The sequence below is a fragment of the Serinus canaria genome, chromosome 5 (genome assembly GCF_022539315.1).
Source record: "Serinus canaria isolate serCan28SL12 chromosome 5, serCan2020, whole genome shotgun sequence".
NCBI lineage: Eukaryota > Metazoa > Chordata > Aves > Passeriformes > Fringillidae > Serinus > Serinus canaria.
The window spans coordinates 49,843,499-49,865,421 of record NC_066319.1 but is presented as its reverse complement, the minus strand read 5'-3'; the positions used below and the strand labels follow the sequence as shown (position 1 = coordinate 49,865,421).

The 21,923-nt window shown below is 47.6% G+C and overlaps 1 protein-coding gene across 1 annotated transcript in view; it reads left to right on the top strand.

Moving 5' to 3' along the window:
• CCDC85C (coiled-coil domain containing 85C) overlaps window positions 1–21,923 on the top strand; it is a 110,922-nt gene that overhangs the window by 83,718 nt on the left and 5,281 nt on the right. Inside the window, exons 3-5 of the mRNA XM_009101753.4 lie at window positions 301–402; window positions 14,763–14,858; window positions 21,437–21,535. Of these exons, the coding sequence (XP_009100001.1) occupies window positions 301–402; window positions 14,763–14,858; window positions 21,437–21,535 (297 nt within the window). The remainder of the gene's footprint in view (window positions 1–300; window positions 403–14,762; window positions 14,859–21,436; window positions 21,536–21,923) is intronic.

Below are 21,923 nucleotides of genomic sequence, written 5' to 3'. Positions count from 1 at the left end.
TATAACAAATGTTTTTTATCCAGCGTGTAGGAACTTGGGTAAAACAAAAATGCCTTCCTGCTGTATCACTTGATGTAGCAGACCTTGAACAGGTCACCTCCAGCTGCTTGCAGGTGTTTTCTCTAGGACTTGACATGGAAAAAGCATTTTATTACCGTGTCCACTGTCACCGTTGGTGCAGGGAGAAGTAAAGAGAGCAGGTCAGGGGACAGATGTGGTCATGGGACAAGCCAGGACATCAGGAGGGGCCCAGCTTTCTTTCTTCTCATGAACATTTCCTGTTTTCTGTTGTCTTTGCAGCAGTCCAGCACGGGGGACCTGCGGACTCTGAGGAAAGGATTGTCCCCGTACCACTCTGAGTCACAGCTCTCCTCCCTGCCACAGTACCAGGACCTGCAGAACGTAAGAGACCTTTCCTTACCTGCACAGGCAGAGCCATGGCTGGCCCCAGGGGTGGGCATGGCTGCAGGGGCAGGTTGCCCCCCCCTGCAGCTGCTGGTTGCCCCAAGGAGTGCTGCTGCTCATGATTTTTTGTTTATCTTGTCAGTCAGGCTGGGATACATCCAATTACAGGGGAGCTCTCACAAGTGATTGCTCACCCTGAAGCTGGAGTTGCAAACGTGCAGCTAAAACCTGCAGATGTTGGGTGGATGGGGAGCCCCTGGAACATTAATCTTTGCCTGAATTTAGTTCATCAACTTCCCAGCATGGGTTTTCAGTCAACTGGCAGTCACTATTGTGAATCTTTTAAAGCTGGGGTGATGATTGTTACACCTGCAGCTTCTTCTTGGTAAATCCCCTGTGCTGGCTGTAAAAAAGCTGGCTGTGGGTGAGGCTTGCCAGGTGTCTGGCAGTGCATGGACAGGGTTGTTTAGTGAGTAAGTTCTTAGATTTTTCTGTATCACAAATGAGGTTTGAGCTTCCAAAGATTTGCCTGCATTGCTTCTCAAAACACAGAAGAACTTTGACTAAAGCCTCTTGCATGAGATGGAATCTGTGCTGCTGTGCCAGGGCATGGCTGAGGAGCCCTGCCAGCTGTTTGCCTTCCAGATGTTTCCCTCTCTGCTTGGGCCTCTAGGTTTGTGTGGTGATACTGTTTTCCACATTAGAGGAAGAGTATAGAAACAGTCAGAGAGTCCTGGTGGGAGTGGGCTGTGAGTGTTAGGAATGTGAGCAAAATCCTGATGGCAGCACAGCTGGAGAACCTCCCTGCTCCGTGTCTGGGACACTGGTCAGCAGAGCTGTAGGACCAGTCATGTGTTGGCTGCTTGACTGGGAAAAAGTCATTCTGTAGATTTAGTGTACCTCTTACAGTTGTAAATAAGGGCACAATGATAATTTAATAAAGTTTGCATAAATAAAACTCAAGTATGGAAGCATATCCCCTTCCTATTCCTGCTAAATGGCAGGATGGATAGAGATGCTTCAAGCTAAAAAAGAGGGATAAAGCTGTCCAGGTGAATATTCACTTTTCTAACTTTGTGCTAAATGGCAGGATGGATAGAGATGCTTCAAGCTAAAAAAGAGGGATAAAGCTGTCCAAGTGAATATTCACTTTTCTAACTTTGTGTCCCGTGTATGAAGACAGCAGACTTTATAGGGAGTGCAGAGAGACTTTAACCTGGAGATGTTTGTTTGGCTGTGCCAGCCTTACAATTTTGGAGATTTTGCTTTGCTTTCCTGGTGCTTAGGCTTTTGATCCCCAGCTTTGTTCTAGGTTGGTGATGCTCTGTCAGCCTGTGCTGGTTGCCCCAAGGAGTGCTGCTACTCATGATTTTACATTTATCTTGTCAGTCAGGCTGGGATATGTCCAGCAGCTCTCTGCAGAGGGGCTGTGCTGGGATGGGAGCTGGCAGGAGAGTTTTCTGCTTGAGCATTGGCCCCCGCAGCTCACTGGGGCTGTGTGAGGGCTGGTGGCAGATGGTCCTGCCTGCTGGAGCCCTTCCTGGCTACTTGTCCCTGTTTTCTCTCCTTCCTCAAGGAAGAGATGGCACCTGGCATTTATGGAGAGTCCTGGGTGCTGTGTGGCATTCACTTTCATCTGTCACCTTAGCTGTGTTCTGCCTTCTTTGCGGGAAGTTGATAAAGAAAAAACAAAAATAGCTTTGGATCCAAATCCACCTTGTCTGAGATACTTATGTAGCCATTTATTTACTTATTCCGACCAAAATCCCTTTGGTTTGTGGCTTGACGTGAAACACTGTTTTTGTGACAAGGATAATGATCACAGGTTTATGAAAATATCTTTGAATGACTTGAGCATGCCCAGAAGTGGATATTTAAATGTACCTGAGTTTCTCTATGGCTTTTTTTAGCAGACAGCAGGCATGAGTTTGTGAGAAACCATTCTTCTTTGTGCCTGCAAAAGCTTCATGTGGGTGAGTGATGGACAATTGGTGTCAGCTTCAGAGCTGCCCCGTCCATTCAGGGTTCCATCATCCCCAGTGCCCGTGTGACTCCTTGGGAAGTTCCCCAGCTCATCCCTGTCACTGTCACTCAGGTAACAGGCAGGCATCACTCCAGCTCTCCAGGGCTCTGACATACCCCAGTTGAGGACACAGCTGGGTGTTTCTAATGTGTCCTCGATCAGGGACACCAGCGCAACCTCAAGATGCAGAAGCAGAAGACACTCACAGTTGTGCTCTGTGCATTGGGCTTCACACACATGGATAATTACAGATTTGCTCTGTAGTGTGCAGTGGTCGCCAAATATCCAGGAGCTGCAGTCCTTGGGTTTAGCCTGGCCTACAAGAGCCTGTCCTTTGCAGGGGAAGGTGTGATATATAGGTTAGCTTGAACTGATAGCAGAGAGTCAGCCTTTCCAGCTCTAGGAACTGCCACCCAGCGTCATTTAATGGAGTACCAGAGGCTCCCCGTGTCCTTTGGGAGGTGAGGGTGATTTCCTCTGGCTTGGACTCATGAGAGGAGGCAGCAACAAGCTCCTGATGGGAGCTGCCATTTCCCTGGGATGAGACTAAGCTGGATAGGCTGGCTCCATTTTTCCCATTGCCAGAGCCTCCAGAGCTGCTCAGTCTCATGTAAGCTGCTGTCCCAGGCATGAGAGCTGTCTTTGAGGTACCTGTGAGCTGTGCATTGCTGAGGACCCCCTGGCCCACCTGGCACCTGGGTGTCATGGTTTCACTGCAGCTGGCAACTAAACCCCACAGAGCTGCTTGCTCACCTCCCCACACCCAGGGGGACATCTGAGACCCCTGCAGCACAGCTGAGGATGCATGTGGGGGCTGAGGCATGGCCCAGAGTTGCACCTCTCTCTTTGGCCCCTTCGTGGCTGCTCTGGCTGCCATGTGGACACATGCAGACACATGTGGTTCCCTGCAGACTTTCATGGCTGTGCCACAGGTCCATCTCAGTGCCCAAGCATGAGAAGGTGACCTGAGGGCTGCTTGTGGTCCTGTGGTGGTACCATCACCCTGAGAAGCTCAGAAACCAGCTGCCTGGAGGAACCATTTATCCACACTGGCAAAGAACACCATTAAACGTGAACCAGCTTGTTGCTGGCAGTCAGAGCTAGCCTGGCTGGCTTGGACTTAAAATCTGTTAGCAGTGTTCTTGTGATTTATCATGGGAATCCTGCCTTTGGTGGGAGTAACTTAATGGAAATACTAAGGGTACTGTGCATGGAGTGTGGGTGGGAAAGAGTGTGTGAAAACAGCAGCAGGAATCCTAGAGGAAGGGATGCTTTGGCCCATGCTGATGGCCAAAGACGTGACTGGCAGCAAAGAAATGGGTAAACACCACAGGATGTGTGGTTTGTGTCAGGACTGGGAGGTCTGTGCTGTGATAAGGCCACAGCACAGATGGCTCATCAGCAGAGGACTGCTTCCCTGATAACAGGAGCAATGTCACACCACGATTTTTCTTCCTGTGGTTCCAAAAGGAAGGAGTAGATAAGGTGACCAAAGTGATGGAAAGGAGGCAACAGGCAGCAGCTTTCCTAGGGTTTTTGGAGGGTAAGCAAGATGCTGAGATAAAGGTCAGCCTGTAATAACCACTGGCTCCTAAGGCATGTGAAAAATGTGTCCCAGAACCCATTTCTTTGCTGTCAGTGAGGAGGGATGCCAGGGCTGTCATTAGGGCTTGCTAGTGGGTGTCCCTTGTTTTCTGTGCCACACACAGTGACCCTGACCACCTCTTGGTGAGCATGTGAACGTGTGTTTGTAGGTGTGTGGGTGTGAGTGACGAGTTGGGTTAGAATAATCATCACCTTCCCCTTCCTTAAGTTTTGTAGCAAGTTTGTAGGGTTCCCTTGGTGAGGAGCAGGAGCTCCTTGTGGTTCCCCATCTGAGTGCAGGAGGATGTGTCTGCTGGTGCTGGGGCTGGAGACCATCCTGGGTCTGGAACTGGGAATCCCTGGGGAAAGTACCTGCAGATGCACTCTGTGAGAGCTGAGACAGGCTCTGTCTTTTTGAGAAGACAGTGCTGATGATGCCAATACCCAGTTTTTATATAGGCCCCTGAGGACTACAATAAGTATCTCCAGATAAAAGTGAGATTTCTGTTAGAGTGTTCAAAGCTGCTTCTCTCAGAAATCTGTGTAGACTACAGACCAGACTGGGGAGACACAATTTCTTTTTCCCTTCTAAATCTATTCCAAAACCAACCAGGTCCATAGGAAAATGCAAAGTAGTCGTGTGGTTATGTAATGGAGAGCACTCAGCTTAGAGGGCTGCTGAGTCTCTGGCTTCCTGACACTGTTTCTGACTATATTTTTCTCCACTGCCCACTTCTTGAAGGATGTAAAGCCTGGGAGATACCTCTGGCAGCACCATCCCTTTCCCTTGATTGCCACCATTGATGCTGGCACAAGGAGTCACATTTTGTGCCCCTGCCTTGCAGGGATGCTTGGGGGAAGTGTATTTTGTTTTCCCAGATGGCACACTTGCTATTACAAAAACAAGCCCAAATGTTTGTGGTCTGTAGGTGTAAAGAGAAGCCATTAGATGGAGTGGGAAGGGATGATGAGTCCTTGGCTGAAGCACTGGCTGTCTGCTGAGCCTGTGAGAGCAGTGGTGAGGAGAGGTGATGTGAGAGAACATAGCAGCTAAACCCCAGTGGCAATCCTGTCTCTCCCTTTTGGCTGGAAAGACAGTGGTCTCCATCCTGTTCAATGCAAGGGCTAAGGCAGAAGAAAAGTGAGAAGGGAACTGTCTGTCTCTCCCTCAGCTCCCTGCAGAGGAAGGACAAAGCTGGCCCCTGAAGCACCCTGGTGTAGGCAAGGAGATGTAACTGTGGCCCAAGCCTGGTCTGGGGTCTCACTGGGGAGCACAGGGCAAGTCTTGATGTCCCTCCTCAGCCTGCATGGGAGTAAATCCATTCCTCTCAGGGAGAAGAGCTGGATCAGCTTCTTCTTTAAGAACCTGACTTTTAAAATCAGGCTTGAAATGGCTAAAGATCACCACACTGTTCTCATTGTGATGTCCTGAAGATGCACCCAGAGGAGTCAGGGGTCCCTTGGAACATTGATTGCCCCTGCAGAGTCAGCTGGTGCACTGGAGATGTTAACAGGGCCCCAAGGTGTCCCAGTATGGCACAGCAGCCCCTCCACTGCCAGCAAGGAACCCCCAGGCCCTCACAGTGCTACATGAACCCCTGGGCAGGGGGATCTCTGGCTGCCCAGTGTCTCTGATATCCCCAGGACTGCATTTACATTTTCATCATCTCATTGTGGCCTCTCAAAATGCCTCCATGCCCTTCTGTGATTTCAGAAGCCCATGCTGTGCAGTGCCCTGATGGTTCTCTGCCTTCTCCCATCCCTGCAGCCCATCCCCTGTCACTGTCAGGTGAGCTGAGCTCAGCTGGTGTGTGTCAGAGGATGACTCTAGGCTGATTTCTCACCTTCCCACATCAGTGCTGGCCACGGTGCCTTTTTAGGCAGGGGGAAGCAATGATTGAGAGAAGCATGAGAAGTGTGGCAGAAGGCATCTCCTTCCCACTGGCTTCACCAATACCACCAGGATGTTATTGAGCAGGCAAAAAGAGAAATTCTAGGTGCCTGATTTGCTGCTGCAGCAACAGTAGCTGTAGAAGAGAAAGTAAAATGGAAGGTTTGTCAGGATTTGTGGAGTGCTATGGTGAAGCTTCAGGGTGTTATCACCAGCACTGAGAACAAACCAATCCATTTTTGAAAGCAGGTGCCCTTCATCTGCTGCTATTGCAGAGGCCCTGAACAGTGGGTGGCTTTTTTTCCCAACCAGCAGAAAGTTAGGCAGTGACAAAGTTGGGGGTTTTGATGAGCAAAAGAGGCACTGGGAGGCTGTGCCCATAATCCACCCTTACAGGTAACCACAGGAAGCAATAAAAATTCATCTGTTTCGAGGATCTGCTGTAGGTTCTCATGCTCGTTTTTCATGTACCCTTGTGTGGGCTGGCAGTGGGCCAGGGAGAGGCAGGGGCACAAGAGACCCGTGCTCTGCCATAGGTCTGGAAGGGCAGCTGGGCTCAAATGGGCCATGCAGATGTGCACAGGTACCCTCCTGTGCCTGCATGCATCCTCTACCACGCAGAGGCTTTCACCTGCATCGTCCCCAAATCAGATTTGCTTCAGAATCATGAAAGTCTTGAGAATGCCCACCGTTTCCTTCTGAAAACAAAGGTGCGTGGCGTTCCTTTATCAGAAGCAGTAGCGCCTCTGGAATTCCTTACGCTGACAGTGCCCCTGTGAGTCAGTCAGGGTTAGTGCACTTGGCTGCTGGTCGGCGGGGGCTTGCTCTGTCCGGACAGACTGCTTCTGTTCGCTCGTGTCCGGTAACCATGGGCTGAAGCCGCTCTGCACATGTCCTGTTGGTGGGGATTTCACAGTCCGAGGGGGCAGCTGGAGCTGTCGGCGGTGATTTTACCGGCGTGCCCATCCCCGCTGCCCGCCCGTGGAGTGAGCGCGGCCCTCGCCGGCTGCCGGAGGAGGCAGTGCGTGACTCACCGGCTCTGCCTGCTCCAAGGAGTCTCCCGAGTCTGGAGCTTCGATCAACTCCGTGCTGAGAAAAGACACCCTTCCTGTTTGTAATGACATCCAGTTGCAAACAATGTCCTGACTTTGTTTTTCTGTTTGGGGCAGTCTCTGACATCTTCCCTTCCCTTGGGTGCCCCAGCACAGCCCGTACAGCCAGCACTGTGTCATGCCTGCCAGGGAGAGGAGCCCTTCTTTTGTTGGGGGTCTGTGATGTTTGCTGAGAAAGCAATGAAAGAGTTAAATTGTTTCTTTAATAGCCAGAAAGCACCGTGTAAGTCCTTGTTATTACTTAAGTAGACATCCATGCATGCTGGGGGCACCATGAAGATGCAGGAGGAGGTGGCTGAGACACACAGATGGGCTCTGTTTGGCTCCCATGTGGACCCAGCAGTTAATTCATGGATTTGAATGTTTACATGACCAGCTGCTCTCTGTGATTAAAGGCAGCAAATTAAGTAATGCCAAAGGAGATTATCATCTGCAATAAAGTCCCTTGATTTGGTAAGGAAGATGCTAATACAGAGTACTGATGGCTCTCACTCCCTGTCAGGGACCTGTGTTGTGCTGTAGAGTTGGGTCTGTCTAGGAATCTTCCTGGTGCCTGGTGGCAGGTTGTCAGGTGCCTGCAGCTTCACTTGTGTGGGCTTTGGGAAGGTAGGACTGTGCAGCCATTGAAGTGCCCCAGAAGGAGGCACTTAAACAGCCAAGCACCATCAGTGCTCTGGATCATCTGCCAGGCAGACAGGACATAGGGTTGCTCCCTGGCTCCTGTCAAGGTGTCCCATGCTCAGATATCAGAGGTCTGGCATCATCTGCAGTAGGGTGACAAGAAGGTGTGTTCTGCAGAGGAGCAGGCACTGGTCACTTCTTTGTACCTCCAGGAAATGTTGTAGCCAGCAAGGAGCCCTAGGCTGCTGCCAGAGTGCCACCAGGCAGCCCTGTCCCTGCAGGGCTCTGAGAGGAGCTGAGCTTCCTCAGGAGCACCACACGTGGTGGCAATGGCAGAGCTGCCGTGGCCATGAGAAGATGTGGCAGGGAGGGAAGGGACTTTGCAGGAAGGGAGAGTGGAATGTCAGCCTGGAGTCTCTCATGGTCATGCTCCAGCCAGCCTGGTGCTTTGTTTCAGCCATTGACCCCTCTGCAGCTGCAGGGCGGGGGGCACGGGAAGGGAAATGTGGCCTGGGATGCAGAATGATGAGGGGGCCCAGGGAAGGCCTCAGGCTGGTGCTAACAGGAAATTTTTTTGTGTGTGATCACCCAGGAATGCCACTCATCCTTGTGTGAAGGGAGGTTTCTCATTTTGAATGGACCATCAGTCCTGTGAACCCTGTGCTTGCCCTTGGTGCTGCCTGTGCACTCTTCTGATGGGGACACCATGCTTCAGGGGTTTGGTGCATTCCCTGCCTTCCCTTCTCCCATGCCAGAGTGGCCTTGTGCTCTCAGTCCTTGGCTTGGATGCTGGTTTTCCCCCATCTGCCCCAGCACTGTCTGGCTGGAGCTGCTCCAGGCACTTCCTTTAGCTTGTAGCCACATGTGCCATTCACAAACAAAAAAGTGCTGGGCCCCCTGTTCTGTCAGCACACCAGAGCTGGGGTGCCAGCCATGGCACCTTTCCATGGTACTGACTCTGCCACCCTCTTCCCATGAACTGTTACTGCATGTTACTGCCTCCTGCTTGTCTCTTAACAGTTCCTAATTTACAGAGTGGCATTGACACCTTTATTTATTTTTTATTTATTTAAAACACCTGGATGGTGACAGATGCTAAGGAATGGTCCAAGTACAATTCAAATCCGGGTAAGCAGGTTGCAAACAAAACCACTGTGAGATAAATAGACATGCCTGGGAATTTTATTGTGAACTGTCTGACAGTGCCTGATGTAATGTAATTTTCTGTGTTCTGTCTCGGCAATAAAAACTTCATGGTGTCTGATATGACTCCATTTAGCTTTAATGTTGTCTGAGGTATGCCATTAGAAAAATGTGGCTCATATAATCGGGTTTGAATTCTAAATGCTTGTTTCTTGAAATGGGAGACAAAAATTAATAGAAGGCAAGGGGAAGATGTGAGGTTCAGAAGCATTCATATTTGCTCATATGTTCCATATTGGTCTGAAGCATCCCCAGAGCCTAGGCTCTGCCTGCTGGCTGAAGTAAAACCAGCATGATGTTCTCTTTTGGGTTTTGAAACTTAGTCTTTTGCAGTCTTTCTGCAGATCAGGAATGGCTCTCTTGGCAGTGAGGTAGGAAAGGGTGTCATTAAAAGACAGAATATAATTGAGCAAAAAGAGATTGAAAACTGATGGCAGGCCCAAGGTCTCATGTCTTTTCATATCCCTGGAGGAATCAAGGAGAAATTGTTTATCACGAATTCTTTGTTCTTTTTTTTTAAATTTCTGATCCAAACCTCTAAAAGAGCCGACACCTGTCATGCTCAGTTAGGCTCTTTTCTTCTTGGGTTCCAAAGCATTCCCCCTGTTATGAAGAGATGTTCCTGTTTTAAGCCTTACTTTACCTCTGTGGTGGTGTGTCATTATGGGGATTTCACAGTGTGCCCTATTGCAGAGAGTCTTATTAATTTTGGTCCTCCAGATACCCAGGAATGGAGTATCCATGGCAGTGCTTGTCAGCATCTGTGCTGGACCACATCCCATGCAGCCAGACAGAGCCAGCAAGGACTCATTAGGAACCTTGGTCTTAGACACTGGTAATGACATTGTGGCATGACACACAGCAGCAGATGTTTGCCAGCAGCTGCAGGTTGAGGCCTCTGCTCTTCATCTTTTTGGTGTCAGATTGAAAAGGATCATTGGCACTCTTTATGGTCTGGGGATTTTCTCTCTCACATTAGCACCATTGCTTTGCTGATGGTTTTTGTCTGGGGCAGTGAATGGGGCTACTTTGATTTTGCTTTGTTTTCTGCTTTGGGTTGGAGGCTGTCAGTGTCATTCTAGCAACAGAGAATTGGGGAACTTAGCCCTGCGTGTAGCAAATTGCTTCAAGGATGCTCTGGCATGAGACACTGCAGAGTTTCCCTCTCTTCTCTTAGTCAGTTATACAGCTGGACTGTGGCTCTCCATACAGACTTGGAGACAAGCCCTGCCAGCTCCAGAGAGAGGTTTCTGGGAGGGTCTCAGATGGAACTGAGCTTCTCTGGTAGATCTGTGGTCTTGGTGTGCATGATGTGGGGTGGGTGGGATGGGGAGGGGACTGATGCCACATGGGAGCAGTAAGCTCTGAGAAGTGCATTGGTCCCATCACTGATACCAAGCAAATATTTGTGCTTGGAATGGAGGAACAAGTGAGGGCTGGAAGGGAAATGTGTTCAGTGGTGCTTCAGTACTGCTGTCTGCCCAGAGGCAGCAGAGGAATAGCTCTTGTTGTGGTTTTTCCTGTGGAAAAGGGCCTGGATATGGGGATACTTGGCACTGTCCTTCCCTTAGCTTGAGGGATGCAGAGAGTCTCTTCAGGACCCTCTGAGGACACTGCAGTCCCAGAACCATCCTGGCAGCAGAGACAGGGCTGTTCTGTCCAGGGCTGAGCTCCTCAGAGATTCATGCCACAGCAATCTTGAGTGTTCTGAGCAGCCTCAGGTTTGGAGAGAAGCAAAAGCACCAACTAGCTGAGGAAGCTTAGGATGGGTCACACACAGCTCCACAGCCTCTGGTTCCCTGGGACTTTTGCTTCTTAAGGAGAACTGTCTTTGGGTCTCAGAGGTGCAGTGGCTGATAAACTGTGCACAGGGAAGAAAGGTGCTTCCTGCAAGCATCTGGACACTCAGAGACATAACCTCCTCCCCTCTCCTTAGTTAGGCTGGTAATCTCACTGCTGGGCAGCTCTTCCTTTGCTGGGGTGACTGTGGCTGGGGATGCAGCTGAAAGTGTGTGCTATTTCTCACCATCTCTATTATAAATTTTAATGGCATTTTTGGTGACTTCTGAGCTGTCTTGTAGCACCATTCATTTATGTAATTACATAATGCCTCAGCCACATATCTGAGGGTGAGCTGAACTACCAAACACTGTAAAAACCTAGCAAGTGGAAAACCCATATGTGCATCTAATACAAAGACTGCATGCTCGACAAAACCAGACGGGGAGAGGAAACTGAGAGTGACACTTGCCTCAAAACACACCATGTTGCTTTTTGCCTATATGGACAATTTCTGCTTCTTAGGATGTAACCAGATTAACCTTGCTATTATTGTCTGCCAGGGTGCTGAGTCAGTGGTGTTCCTATGTCTGTGAAAATGTCAGCTGTAGGGAACAGGAAGGGCATGGGTTTCTGTAGTGGTGGGGGTCCTCAGATTAGCTGAGTTGGAGTGCTGGGGTGCAGCTGTGGGAATTCTTGCCTGCAGTTTCCGAATGCATCTGTTCTAAGCATGAGGAATCTCCTCCATCTGTGCAATTTTACTTACTACTTTAACACTGACTTCTTGAGATTTTCCCTGCCCTACTTCCAGTCTCCTATGTCAAATCTCTGGTTCCCTCTCCTATGCATTTCACCTCAATGGATTTCCTGCTGGGTAAAATACACATCCTCCTCTTCCTTCCCATTCTCTCCCTTCTCCTGCTGTTGGCAGTTTTCCAATATAGCAACCTTGACCTTTTCTCCAATTCCTTCCATTTCCTTCTCTTTGCTGACACTGTCGGTGAACTCTGCCCATTTTCCTCTCCTCCATCCTCCAAAGGCTGGCCATGCATCCTGCTGGCTGTGTGTCCTGCTGGATATGTTGTCACTTCTTTCCTTGCTGACTGCAGTCCCCTCAGTTCTGGCCTCCTTTATGTGTGCCTCTGTGCAGGAAGCTGATAGGAGTTTGGCTGAAGCTTTTTTTTCTTTTTTGTGAACCACATGAAATCAGTGGGAACGAAGCACCAACCCCTTTAAAGAATGCTGACTCTGTGTGTGTCTGGAAGGAACCATCCCTAAGGGTGCAGCTGCACAAGAAGCACTGCCTGCAGTGATGAACATGGAGCCACCCTTAGCCATGTGTGTGTTTTTACTGGATGCATCCCATAGCTGCAGAGATTGCACTGCTGCCAAGGATTGCATCCCCCAAAGACTGGGGGTGTTGGTGAGATCCTTGCTTGCTCCCCCACCTACTTCACAGGTGTGTTTGCCCTTTTGTAGCACCAGCCTGGCGTGGTGGGGAGGTCTCTGGTGCCTGGGCAATGGCTCAGTGGTGTGGCCATGGTGCACTCAGCATGGCTGATGATGGCACTCAGCCACTTGGACATCTCTTTCTGATGGCTGGGACTTTTGACTTCCCAGCTAAGGATCAAGGATCATGCCTATTTTAGAAATGAAGCAATCTGTTACTTTGACTTTGACTACAAGTTTTGGGTCTACCTCTTTTGCTGCATTTCTCATTCTTTATTTTTCCCTTCTTCAGTCAAATTCTCTACCTGTGTTCAGGGGCCACTCAGCTGAGTGCCTTTGTCTGAGAAGGAAGGTGACCCTTTGATTGCTTTTTGTGTGATATAATATATCCAGTATATCACTGTGTTTGCAAGAATGCTTTTATCTTGTCAGTATGGTGATTGGTTAAGTATGATCAAGCTCTTTAGAAAAAACATTTCTCTCTAATCATTTTTGTTTCATTTGTATTCTGTAATAATTTTGAGAGTGATTGTGATCATGGAAGTGCTTTGTAGCTCATTAGTGCCTTCAGTTATGTGAGGAGAAGCTGCTGCTTTCATATGGGAGACCTCGTGATCTGCTCTAGTTTGGCCAGGAAACTGAATTTAAAATGTTGTCAGCAGCAATATCCAGCAGAATTCCTTTTAACTTTGTCAGATTGCTCTCAACCCCAAAGAAATATTAGATGTTAGACCTTTCACATTTCCTGTGTTAGTTCTGAAGAGGGGCATGGGAGGAGATCCATATCAAGTATGACCACAAACTCCTGAATATTCTTCTTTCTTTTGTCATGAAGCTGCTCATTTATGGAAAGAAAGCATCTTTCATGATGAAGCCAGAGTAATTATGCATGCACTGGTGTCTCTGACCTCAGTGGGAAGCTGATTCTGGAAGAACTCTGTTGCATTTACCAGCCCTGTGAGAAATTTGTACCCCATTTTGCAGCTGTAGACTGGCAGGATGCAGTCCCTAGTGCTCCCCCTCAGCCTCTGGCTTTTCTGTCTGATGTTATGGACAGGGTGGCTGAGGATCTGTCCCCAGCAAGGTTAACACTCTGCCACTAGGTCCAGAACCATGCCTATCCTGTGAGTGCTTCTGCTTTTTCAGTCTGTTAAATAACCTTGGAGAATTTTTGTGGGGTTAGTAAGTCTAACCTCCTTTTTCTGAGATGCCACCCCTCTCCAAAGAACCTTGTGTTTCACCTGTAACTAGTTCATGAGGGTTGTTACTATGAGTAAATGGCTGTTAGTTATGGCGTGGGTTAGGCACAGATCAATGGCCAGGGCTTGAAAGGCTCTGTGGCCTTTTTGTCTGTAGCCTGATGGATTAGACCTTTTTTTTCATTTAATACATGAACATGAATGCTTTTCTGAGTAAAAAGGCTCCTACAATTTAAAACATCAGGAAGATTGAGAGAAAGTGCCCCTCCATTGGTTCTCCTTTACTGTAAAAGTGATGAGGCACTGGCACAGGTTGCTTGTAGAAGCTGTGGATGCTCCATCCCTGGAAGTGTTCAAGGCACAGGGCTTTAAGCAACCTGATTTAGTGGAAGGTTCCCTGCCCATGGCAGGGGCTTGGAACTAGAGGATCTTTAGGGTCCCTTCCAACCCAAACCATTCTGTGGTTCTATTATTCTGTGATTCTTCTGGCACAGCTAACTTGCTGGCCTTGGCATGGAAAGCAAAGTGCTGAGACAAAGCATAAAAATGCTGTGTTTTTAAACCAGGGAAGAGGTGAATGGAGTGCTCGTGTGTTGTGTGTGAAAGCATTCCTGTGATGGTGCTGCATGCCGCTCTGCCATCCTAATTTGCTTTCAGAGGCCCCCAAATATAATAATTCTTTGTGTTTCCTAAAGGATGTGAAGGCTAAATACAAGTTTGGTCAATGATTTCATTGTTGATTTCTCCTGGAGTTACAAAGCAATGCGAAAATATTAGGGACAGGCAGGGTGCATCTCACTGAATAAAGATATTGTGTCTCTCATAATTCAAGCTGGATGCCTGTAGAAAAAGGAAAGCCCTATGAAAAATGCTTACAAGGCTGGTTGGGCAGTAGAAATCTTTTGTAAAATGTAATTTCGGCATCTTTCCCAATGGAATCCTTCATGCAGGAGGACTGGCCAGCATTTTGGAAACAAACCCAGCCAACATTAGGTTTGGACATCTGCTTGTTTTAAGGTTGCTTTCACAATTCTCTCTGTAGCTGAAGATCGGTACTTGATGTCGATGTGAAAGCACTGCCAGAGAAGCAATGAAGTTATGCCAACTGTTTCTTTCATGAACACAGCTTCTTAGAAATGACTGTTTTATGCTGGGAAATCATCTTGTTTGCATTGCTCCCGTGTCTAGAAGGATGAGTGCTGTTTGATCTTGTCCTTGTGGGAAGCTATCCTAAATGAACAGAAAATGTTTCTTGAGTTAATTTATATTTAAACCAGAGTGGTCTCCTGCCTGAACACATCTAGACTGAGTGCTGGTACTTAAATGGTGTCAAATCACATGACTCGTGAGGAAGGGGTAGTGGTGTCTTTTGTCTCTGAAGGTGGCTGAGGGGATAAATTTGAGTCAAGCTAATGGTCAAATTTCCTGAATATTTCTTCATCCTTGCTTAAATCACCCAAAGGGGAATTAACTCATATCTTATCTGATTTTCTCAGGGACCAGCTCGCATGACATCTGACCTTGCATCTTCTCCTGCAGCGGGGTATGTCCCTGTGGGTCAGAAGCCAGAGGCTGTGGTGCATGCTATGAAGGTAAGGCTGTGTGGGGCACTGAGGTGTCCTGTGCTGCACCTGGGTGACAGAGCTGGGCATTGGCTCTTCTGGTGGGAACAACTGAACACAGAAAGTTTTAATACACAGGCAGGATGTTGGTAACCAGCACCTGTATCATGATGAATAAGCATTGCTTAAAACAGTTGTAGAGCTAAGCAAGATTGTGCACAGCTATTTTTTGGGGGTTGGAAACCTCCAATAAAAGCTGCTGATGCTGAAGGAGTTGGTTGCCCTTTGTTTTCATCAGTCCTCTGTAAACTGGGTTGCTGGGGTGACAGTGGTGACTGAAATGCTGTTTTAAAAAGGGACACAAAAACTGCATTTCCTTGTATATTTTGTTGTTGAAAATCCTGCAGCAGTCTTCAAATGAGAAAGATTTAATTTTATAAAAATATGCAACAAGCAGTGGCATCCTACCCATGTAGGATGTGCATCATCGGTAGGGATTAAGTCAGGACCATTGGCAGTGGGACCGTGGGAGACTGGTAGGTGAGTTAAAGGAGAAAACTTGCACTGTGATTTCACAGCAGCTTTCAGGTTCTAGTGACCATCCATTAGCAGAAAAAGTGTAATTCCCCAGTGCTACATGTTTAACTAGTTAAGCAAGAGACTTCTGAATATCTGAGAGACACAGAAGCACAAATCCTTTACAAGGTGCAATAGGGATGGCTGAAAAGTCTTATCTAAATTAGTCTTTGGTTGAAATATAGTGATGTATAGATTTGGATTTGCTGAAGCTGAAGAATTTTGTACAGGGTTAAAGAGATTACATCAACTCAAAGGAGGATTCCTGGATGGCTGCTCTGGAGCTCAGATCCCTGGATGGTCCTAGCTGGAAAACAGGTCCAGCAGTGGCATCACCAGCTTGGATGAACTTAGACCTGGAGACAGATGCTTACAAAGCTCTTTGCTTTGTACCTTTCCACATCTGACAGATAAATAAATGGCACAGATGTTGCTCATTGTTATAATCCACAAATTCCCTAAATTTTATAATTTTTAGTGTTTCTATCTTAGTATATCATGCCTGTCCAGGATCTCTTGGCTCCAGGACAGATGTGGTGATGGTGGTGGGGTGGTGTTAAAACCAACAAATGTCAGGAGAAGCAGTAGTGTGGCTGGCAAGGATATTGGTTCCACTGGGCAGTTGCCAGATCCCAGGAGGATATTGAATGCCACTATTTCTCAAATAATTATTGAAGGCAAGACAAGTTTGATTTCATTTGGATCTAATTAGAATTTAAATTATAAATGATCCTTCAAATTGAAAATCTTGATTTTTTTTTCAGCTTTCTTGAGACTTTAGACATCCAAATTGTATTACTTCTATTGACTGATTGTATAACTCCTTAAGAGGAGGATGCCCAGCATGGTCAAGGATTAAGAAATACCTTTAGTACAGTTTTTGCTCGTTCCCAAAGGAGCTGACCACACAAGTGGCAGTTCATTTGCTGCCATATATTTTTCTGTATTTTTCTGTATTTTTCTTTGCTTGTTGTGGATGGCTCTGTGCTATCAGAAAGCTCCATCCTGTACTATGCTGCAATGTGCTTGTGGGTGACATTTCTCCTGTGTGTGTGTGTATATATATATCCATATATTTATAGATATACACGTACAGATGGATCTGTTAAATGTTGTCTTGCAGAATGTTGCAAACCCATGTGAACCTTTGTTTCTCTGTCACTTTGTATTGATTTGTCTTTGATTGCATTTGATCATCAAAGCTCTGATTTAATCCAGACTATTGCTGTTGGCTTTTTCTTTCCAAGCTGTGGAGTTCATACCTTTCTGCTCCTCTCTTCATTGCATTTGGCAAGGTGGTGGTGAGGGATGGTATTAAGCAGAGTTGGTAGTGTTTTTAAATTACAAGATCAAATACTTATAAATTGATTATGATCATATTCTGGGGAGCAATTAGTTTCCTATTTGCTTTAGGAATTGCAGGACTGAATTTCTCACTAAGGGCAAGAAACATAAATGGTTTTAAGAAGTGATTTGATAAGCATATGAAAAGGTTTGAAAATTAATAAGGAAGATTCATGGAAACTGGAAATTAAGTTTGGAAGGTCTGGCACAATGATTCATTTAAAGGAATTGAAAGGAACTTGGATGACTGGGTGTTTGCACATAATAGTAATCCCTCTGCTTCAGAGCTTTGTGGATTCCTAGGGAGGGCTAGAAGAAATTCAGAAGAAATTCTCCTCTGCGACTTCATAGTTTGGCTGGTGGGGTGCATTTGTCTGTCTCCAAAACCCTGGAAACTGTCATGGCTTGAGTCAGGAAGCAGGTGACATAGCAGTCACATCTCATGGGGCATAAATGATCTCACATGATGTGTCCTGCTCACTCACTTCAGGTTAAAAATGTTCTCACATTTGAAGTGAGGAGGAAATTCTCCTGTAGGTCAGTGTGGCACGGAGGGATGAGGAGGTGTCTGTTTTTCCATCCTGTGGCCCATTTCCAAGGATCATCTGGAAATTGAAAGACTGAGGGGTGTGGTCATGGTCTCAATCTCTCCTCCTCCCTTGTGGCACAGTGAAATAGTAGGTGTTGGTCTCCAGCTGCAGACCTTTTTTTGGCCACGTCATGCTGTAGCATATGGAGTAGGTCTTATTTGCCCCCTGCAGAACTGGGCAGCTTTTCCAGTGCCAGCCCCTGCATGTGGGAAGCTGGATGCAGCTGCTGCCTTAGACCCTCACCTCCTGTGACACAGATCATGACTCTCTTGAGAAGAGAGCAGCTTACAAATGAGACTTTGTGCTTTGGCTGTACCACTACAGATAGTGGGAGAGGCACTGCTTGGTTGAGAAAGGAAGTCCTTATGGTTCATCAGCCAGCTCCTTACTGCAAGAAAAGGCAAGGAGAGGTGGAAAGGCCGTGAAAATGATCAAGGGGATGGAGCACCTCTCCTGTGAGGAAAGGCTGGGGGTGTTGGGGTTGTTCAGCCTGGAAAAGAGAAGGCTCCAGAGGCACCTTGTAGCACCTTCCAGTCCTGTAAAGGGAGCTCATAAAAAAGAGGGAGAGGGACTTTTATGTAACATAGTGACAGGACAAAAGGCAATGGTTTTAAACTGAAAGAAGGCAGGTTTAGATTATCTGTTGGGAGGAATTCTTTGCTGTGAGGGTGGTGAGGCACTGGCACAGGTTGCCCAGAGAAGCTGTGGATGCTCCATCCCTGGAAATCCCTTCAAGGCCAGGCTGGATGGGCTCTGAGCAGCCTGCTCTAATCAATGGTATCCATGCCAAACCATTCCATTATTCCATGATTCTGTGCACTTGGCTCCACTTGTCTTGTGGAACACCTGCATGCAAGGCTGTCCACAAGTGGTGAGGCTGCAAGGATATGGCTCTGTGCCCAAGCCAAAGCCACTAAGGGACATGGATCTGCAGGGCTTCTGGACTGCCCCTGTCTGCACCCACATACATAATATCCCCTAGGCTTTTTCCTTGAGATTTTCTGCCAGCTAAATTCTATCTATGTGGCTGAAGTACTCCTGCAATTTAGCACAGATTCTTCCTTGAGCATGTTTAGGGTTTTCTTTATTTTTCCTTCTGAAATAGTTTTGTTTGTTTGCACCTACTAAATAAAGAGCAAGATGACAGGTTGGCACTCCTAACAGCTGTTTTTGCTAACAAGAATAAAAGGTACATATGCTACAGCTCAGTATCTCACTGAACATCAAAGCACTTTTCTTAGGAACTGAGCAGACCTGCTAAAGACGTGGGGAGGTGATGAGGAGACAAATGTATAAGAATGACATTTAGCCTATAACCCAGCTGCCCCCTCAGCAGCAGCCTGGAACTCTTCCATGCACACAGAGCTATCAAGCAGGTGATCATCACTCCCACTAATTGTGGATAAGACAGGATTTGGCCTTCCAAATCTAGGGAAAAATCCTAGCAGGGCATATGGGTTGTTTCCCTGCTGAAGCAAGATGTTTCCCAGTGCTGTGTCCAACTGACTTATAAGGCAACAAAATTAGTGAGGTTTGCACAATTTGGGAAGTATCCTCAATCTCAGCATGCTTTGTGTAGCAGAAATGAATACCTCAACTTTCAGCTTCCCTTCCTGTCATTCAGACTCTTTAGTGGTGTTTTATTTTTGATTGAAAATTTGTTTTTAAAATATATTTGGCCATATGGGGTCAGTACAGCAAGTCAGAAGGGATGTGGCATCAGGGGACTTTGAGGTGACACTGCCTTGCTCACAAACATCAGTGTGGTCTCAACACTTGAGGAATTCCTCAGTTTATATTTCCTCAGCAGGGAAAATGCCAGACAAGCCAGCATGCCCACTGAGATCAAGGTGAAAGTTGTTTTTGGGAAGTAAGATCCCTGTGCAGGAGAGCAGCATTTCCCAGTCCAGCCCCATGCCCGGGAGGAGCAGGCTGTTCTCACTGGCTGGCATTTTACCCAGGGAGATCACAAAGGGCTGCTGAGACAACAAAGGACCAAGTGCTGTCAGTGCAGCTTGATGGAAAGCAAAAAGGAGGAGATGGCATGAGCCACTTGGAGCCTGGGGTGCATTTGTCTGTTTCCTTTAGGCTCCTGGGTTGAGAGGTGGCAGAAATCACAGAAGGACATACCCCAGTATCTTAGAGCCACGCTGAATGCACAGTCCTTGAACTTCAGCTGATCCACAGAGAGCTGATGTGAGGGCATGTTTGTATTCCCCAGTGGTGTAACTGGAGGAACATTAACCTGGTCCTTCTAAAGAGCTGAGGAGGCATCTGGCAGGATCTGAGAATAGCTGGGGCTGGGTCAGCACTAAGAAAAGGCCTTCCTGTCTTTCTTCAGGAGGTTATTGCACTCTTCAGAGTGTGTTTTCTTCCAACATGCCTTTCCTGGATAGGCTGTTGCATTTTATCACTATGAATCCCATTTTCCCATACCCAAGATGCTAACACATCTTTACAAAGTGCCTAGCCAGACATGGGTTGAGCCTGGGAAGCAGGATGATTTTCAGGGTAAATGAGATTCAGAAATTAAATACAAACATAACTTCCATCTGATCATCTTTCAGCTCCAGCTCTGGCTGGTTAACTCTATTAAAAGACATTTCCACTGAAAGAAATAATATGCTGTGCCATCTTTTCACACCTGCTGGGCTAAGGAATGTGGGTTTAGTTTAAGCACAAGTTGTAGAAAAACAGTTTATTTAAGTCCACTGAGACTCCTGTGCCTGCAAGATGGATGGCTGTTGAAAGCAGAGGCTGGGGCTGACCTGATCTTTAACTAATCTACCCCATGGTTTCCTTGACACTTGCCCTGTGGACACAGCCAATGTTTGGCTGCCAGGCAGGCAGCCCTGCTGCTCCATGTCAGGCTGTGCTCCTGCAGGCTGCTGGCTGTGCAGCCAGCATTGGAAGCACACGGGCTCCAGACAAGCAAGTTCAATGTATGAGTCCAGCTGGATCAATAATTAATTCCCTCCTCTTTAGCAGAAAATAGATGCTCTCTTTGTCAGCACGTACATGCTTTTTACATCCCTCTTGCCCTTCCTCTCTTAGAATGGATGTGGATAATTCCTATCTGTGCAAACACTGGTCCCAAGTAGGCTGCAGCCCCTAGGAGAATGACCTATTTTTGTTTGTAACTCATTTTCAGTGCAGCAGGATTGCTGAGCTGAAGCAGACCTGGGGATAATCTTCCCTGGTTTCCCATTTCGTGGAGCAGCCAGTGCTGTTATACCTCAGCAAAGGCTGAAACCCATCCTAGCATGGCTCTGTACCTCCCTGGGATGTGTAGGAATATTTATTCACACAACTACACCTGTTGTACACCTTCCTGTGTGTGGTGAATGAGACATGTGTTTGATGATGTTGGGTGGTTGCAGGATCTCTGACCCTGCACACTGAGCTGACCACCAGGCTCAGCAGTGGTGAAGCCCTGGGTGAGGTGTGCAGATCAGCACGGAGGCAAGAATAAAACCTGGAGGTTCCTGTGCTCTGCCCACCTTGTGGGATGTGCCTGTCTGGAGGAACTGTCAGAATGCATGTGGCTGTGACAGAGGGGTATCCCTTGGGTCACTGTTTCCAGCTGGAAATGAAGGCTGCCTTTAGCCCTGGGCAGTTTCCTTTTGGGATCAAGGGACCAGCTGGCCCCAGCCAGGCACTTTCTCCCTGAAGGAGCTCTGTGGGGATGGCCAGGACAGTGGGATGTGGCAGGCCAGGACTGGCTCCCACTTGAGCTGCTCTAGGGGTTTGGGGTGTGGGCAGCACATGGTGAGGGGCAACATCATGCTTGTTGGGGTGCTGCCTGGAAGGTGGGACTACCAGCAGCCTTCCTGGAAGAGATGCTCTTGTGGGCACAAGCAATCTGTTGCCAATGGACCCCAGGACTGGCAGCATCCAGACCATGATGGTGATGGACAGAAGCAGGACATGGCTGGGGGAACAGGGAGGATGGAGGTGCCCAGCTTGATGTCATGTTTGTCTTTGCTTGTCTCAAGGCTTTGTGAACCCTGCCAATTTAAATACTTTTTAATGGTGTTCTTAGGGATTCAAATGACTATTTGAAGACCATAATGGTTTTGTAATACTGTTTTTTTGTAGGTCCTTGAGGTCCATGAAAATTTGGACAGGCAAATGCAAGACAACTATGAAGAAGATCTAAGTGAAAAGGAGAAGGCAATCGTTCGTGAAATGTGCAATGTAAGAACTCCTCCCAGCAGCTCTTGGGGTTCCTTTTGTGGTCTTTTGTTAAAAGTATGGAGGAACAGGGATCTGCTGCATATAAGCCTTGTGAGGTCCATAGGCACAAGGGAAGAGTGGAGGCTCTGCTGACCACTGTTTTGGGTAATCTGAGTGCCTTGTTCACTGCACAGAGCAGCCTTTGCTCAGTAGATAGTTCCCACTTTGCTGCCTTCCTGGCTGTGGAGTAGCTAGTCCGGCTGAGCAGAGATGTGCAAGGGGCTCTCCCTGACTAGAAGAGTTCTGTTAGCAACTGTCTCCCCCTGTGCCCTTAAGGACTCGGTTTGGGTTGAGCAACAATTGCTTGCCTTGTTTAAAGCTGTACAGCTTGAACGGGTTTGAGCCCAAA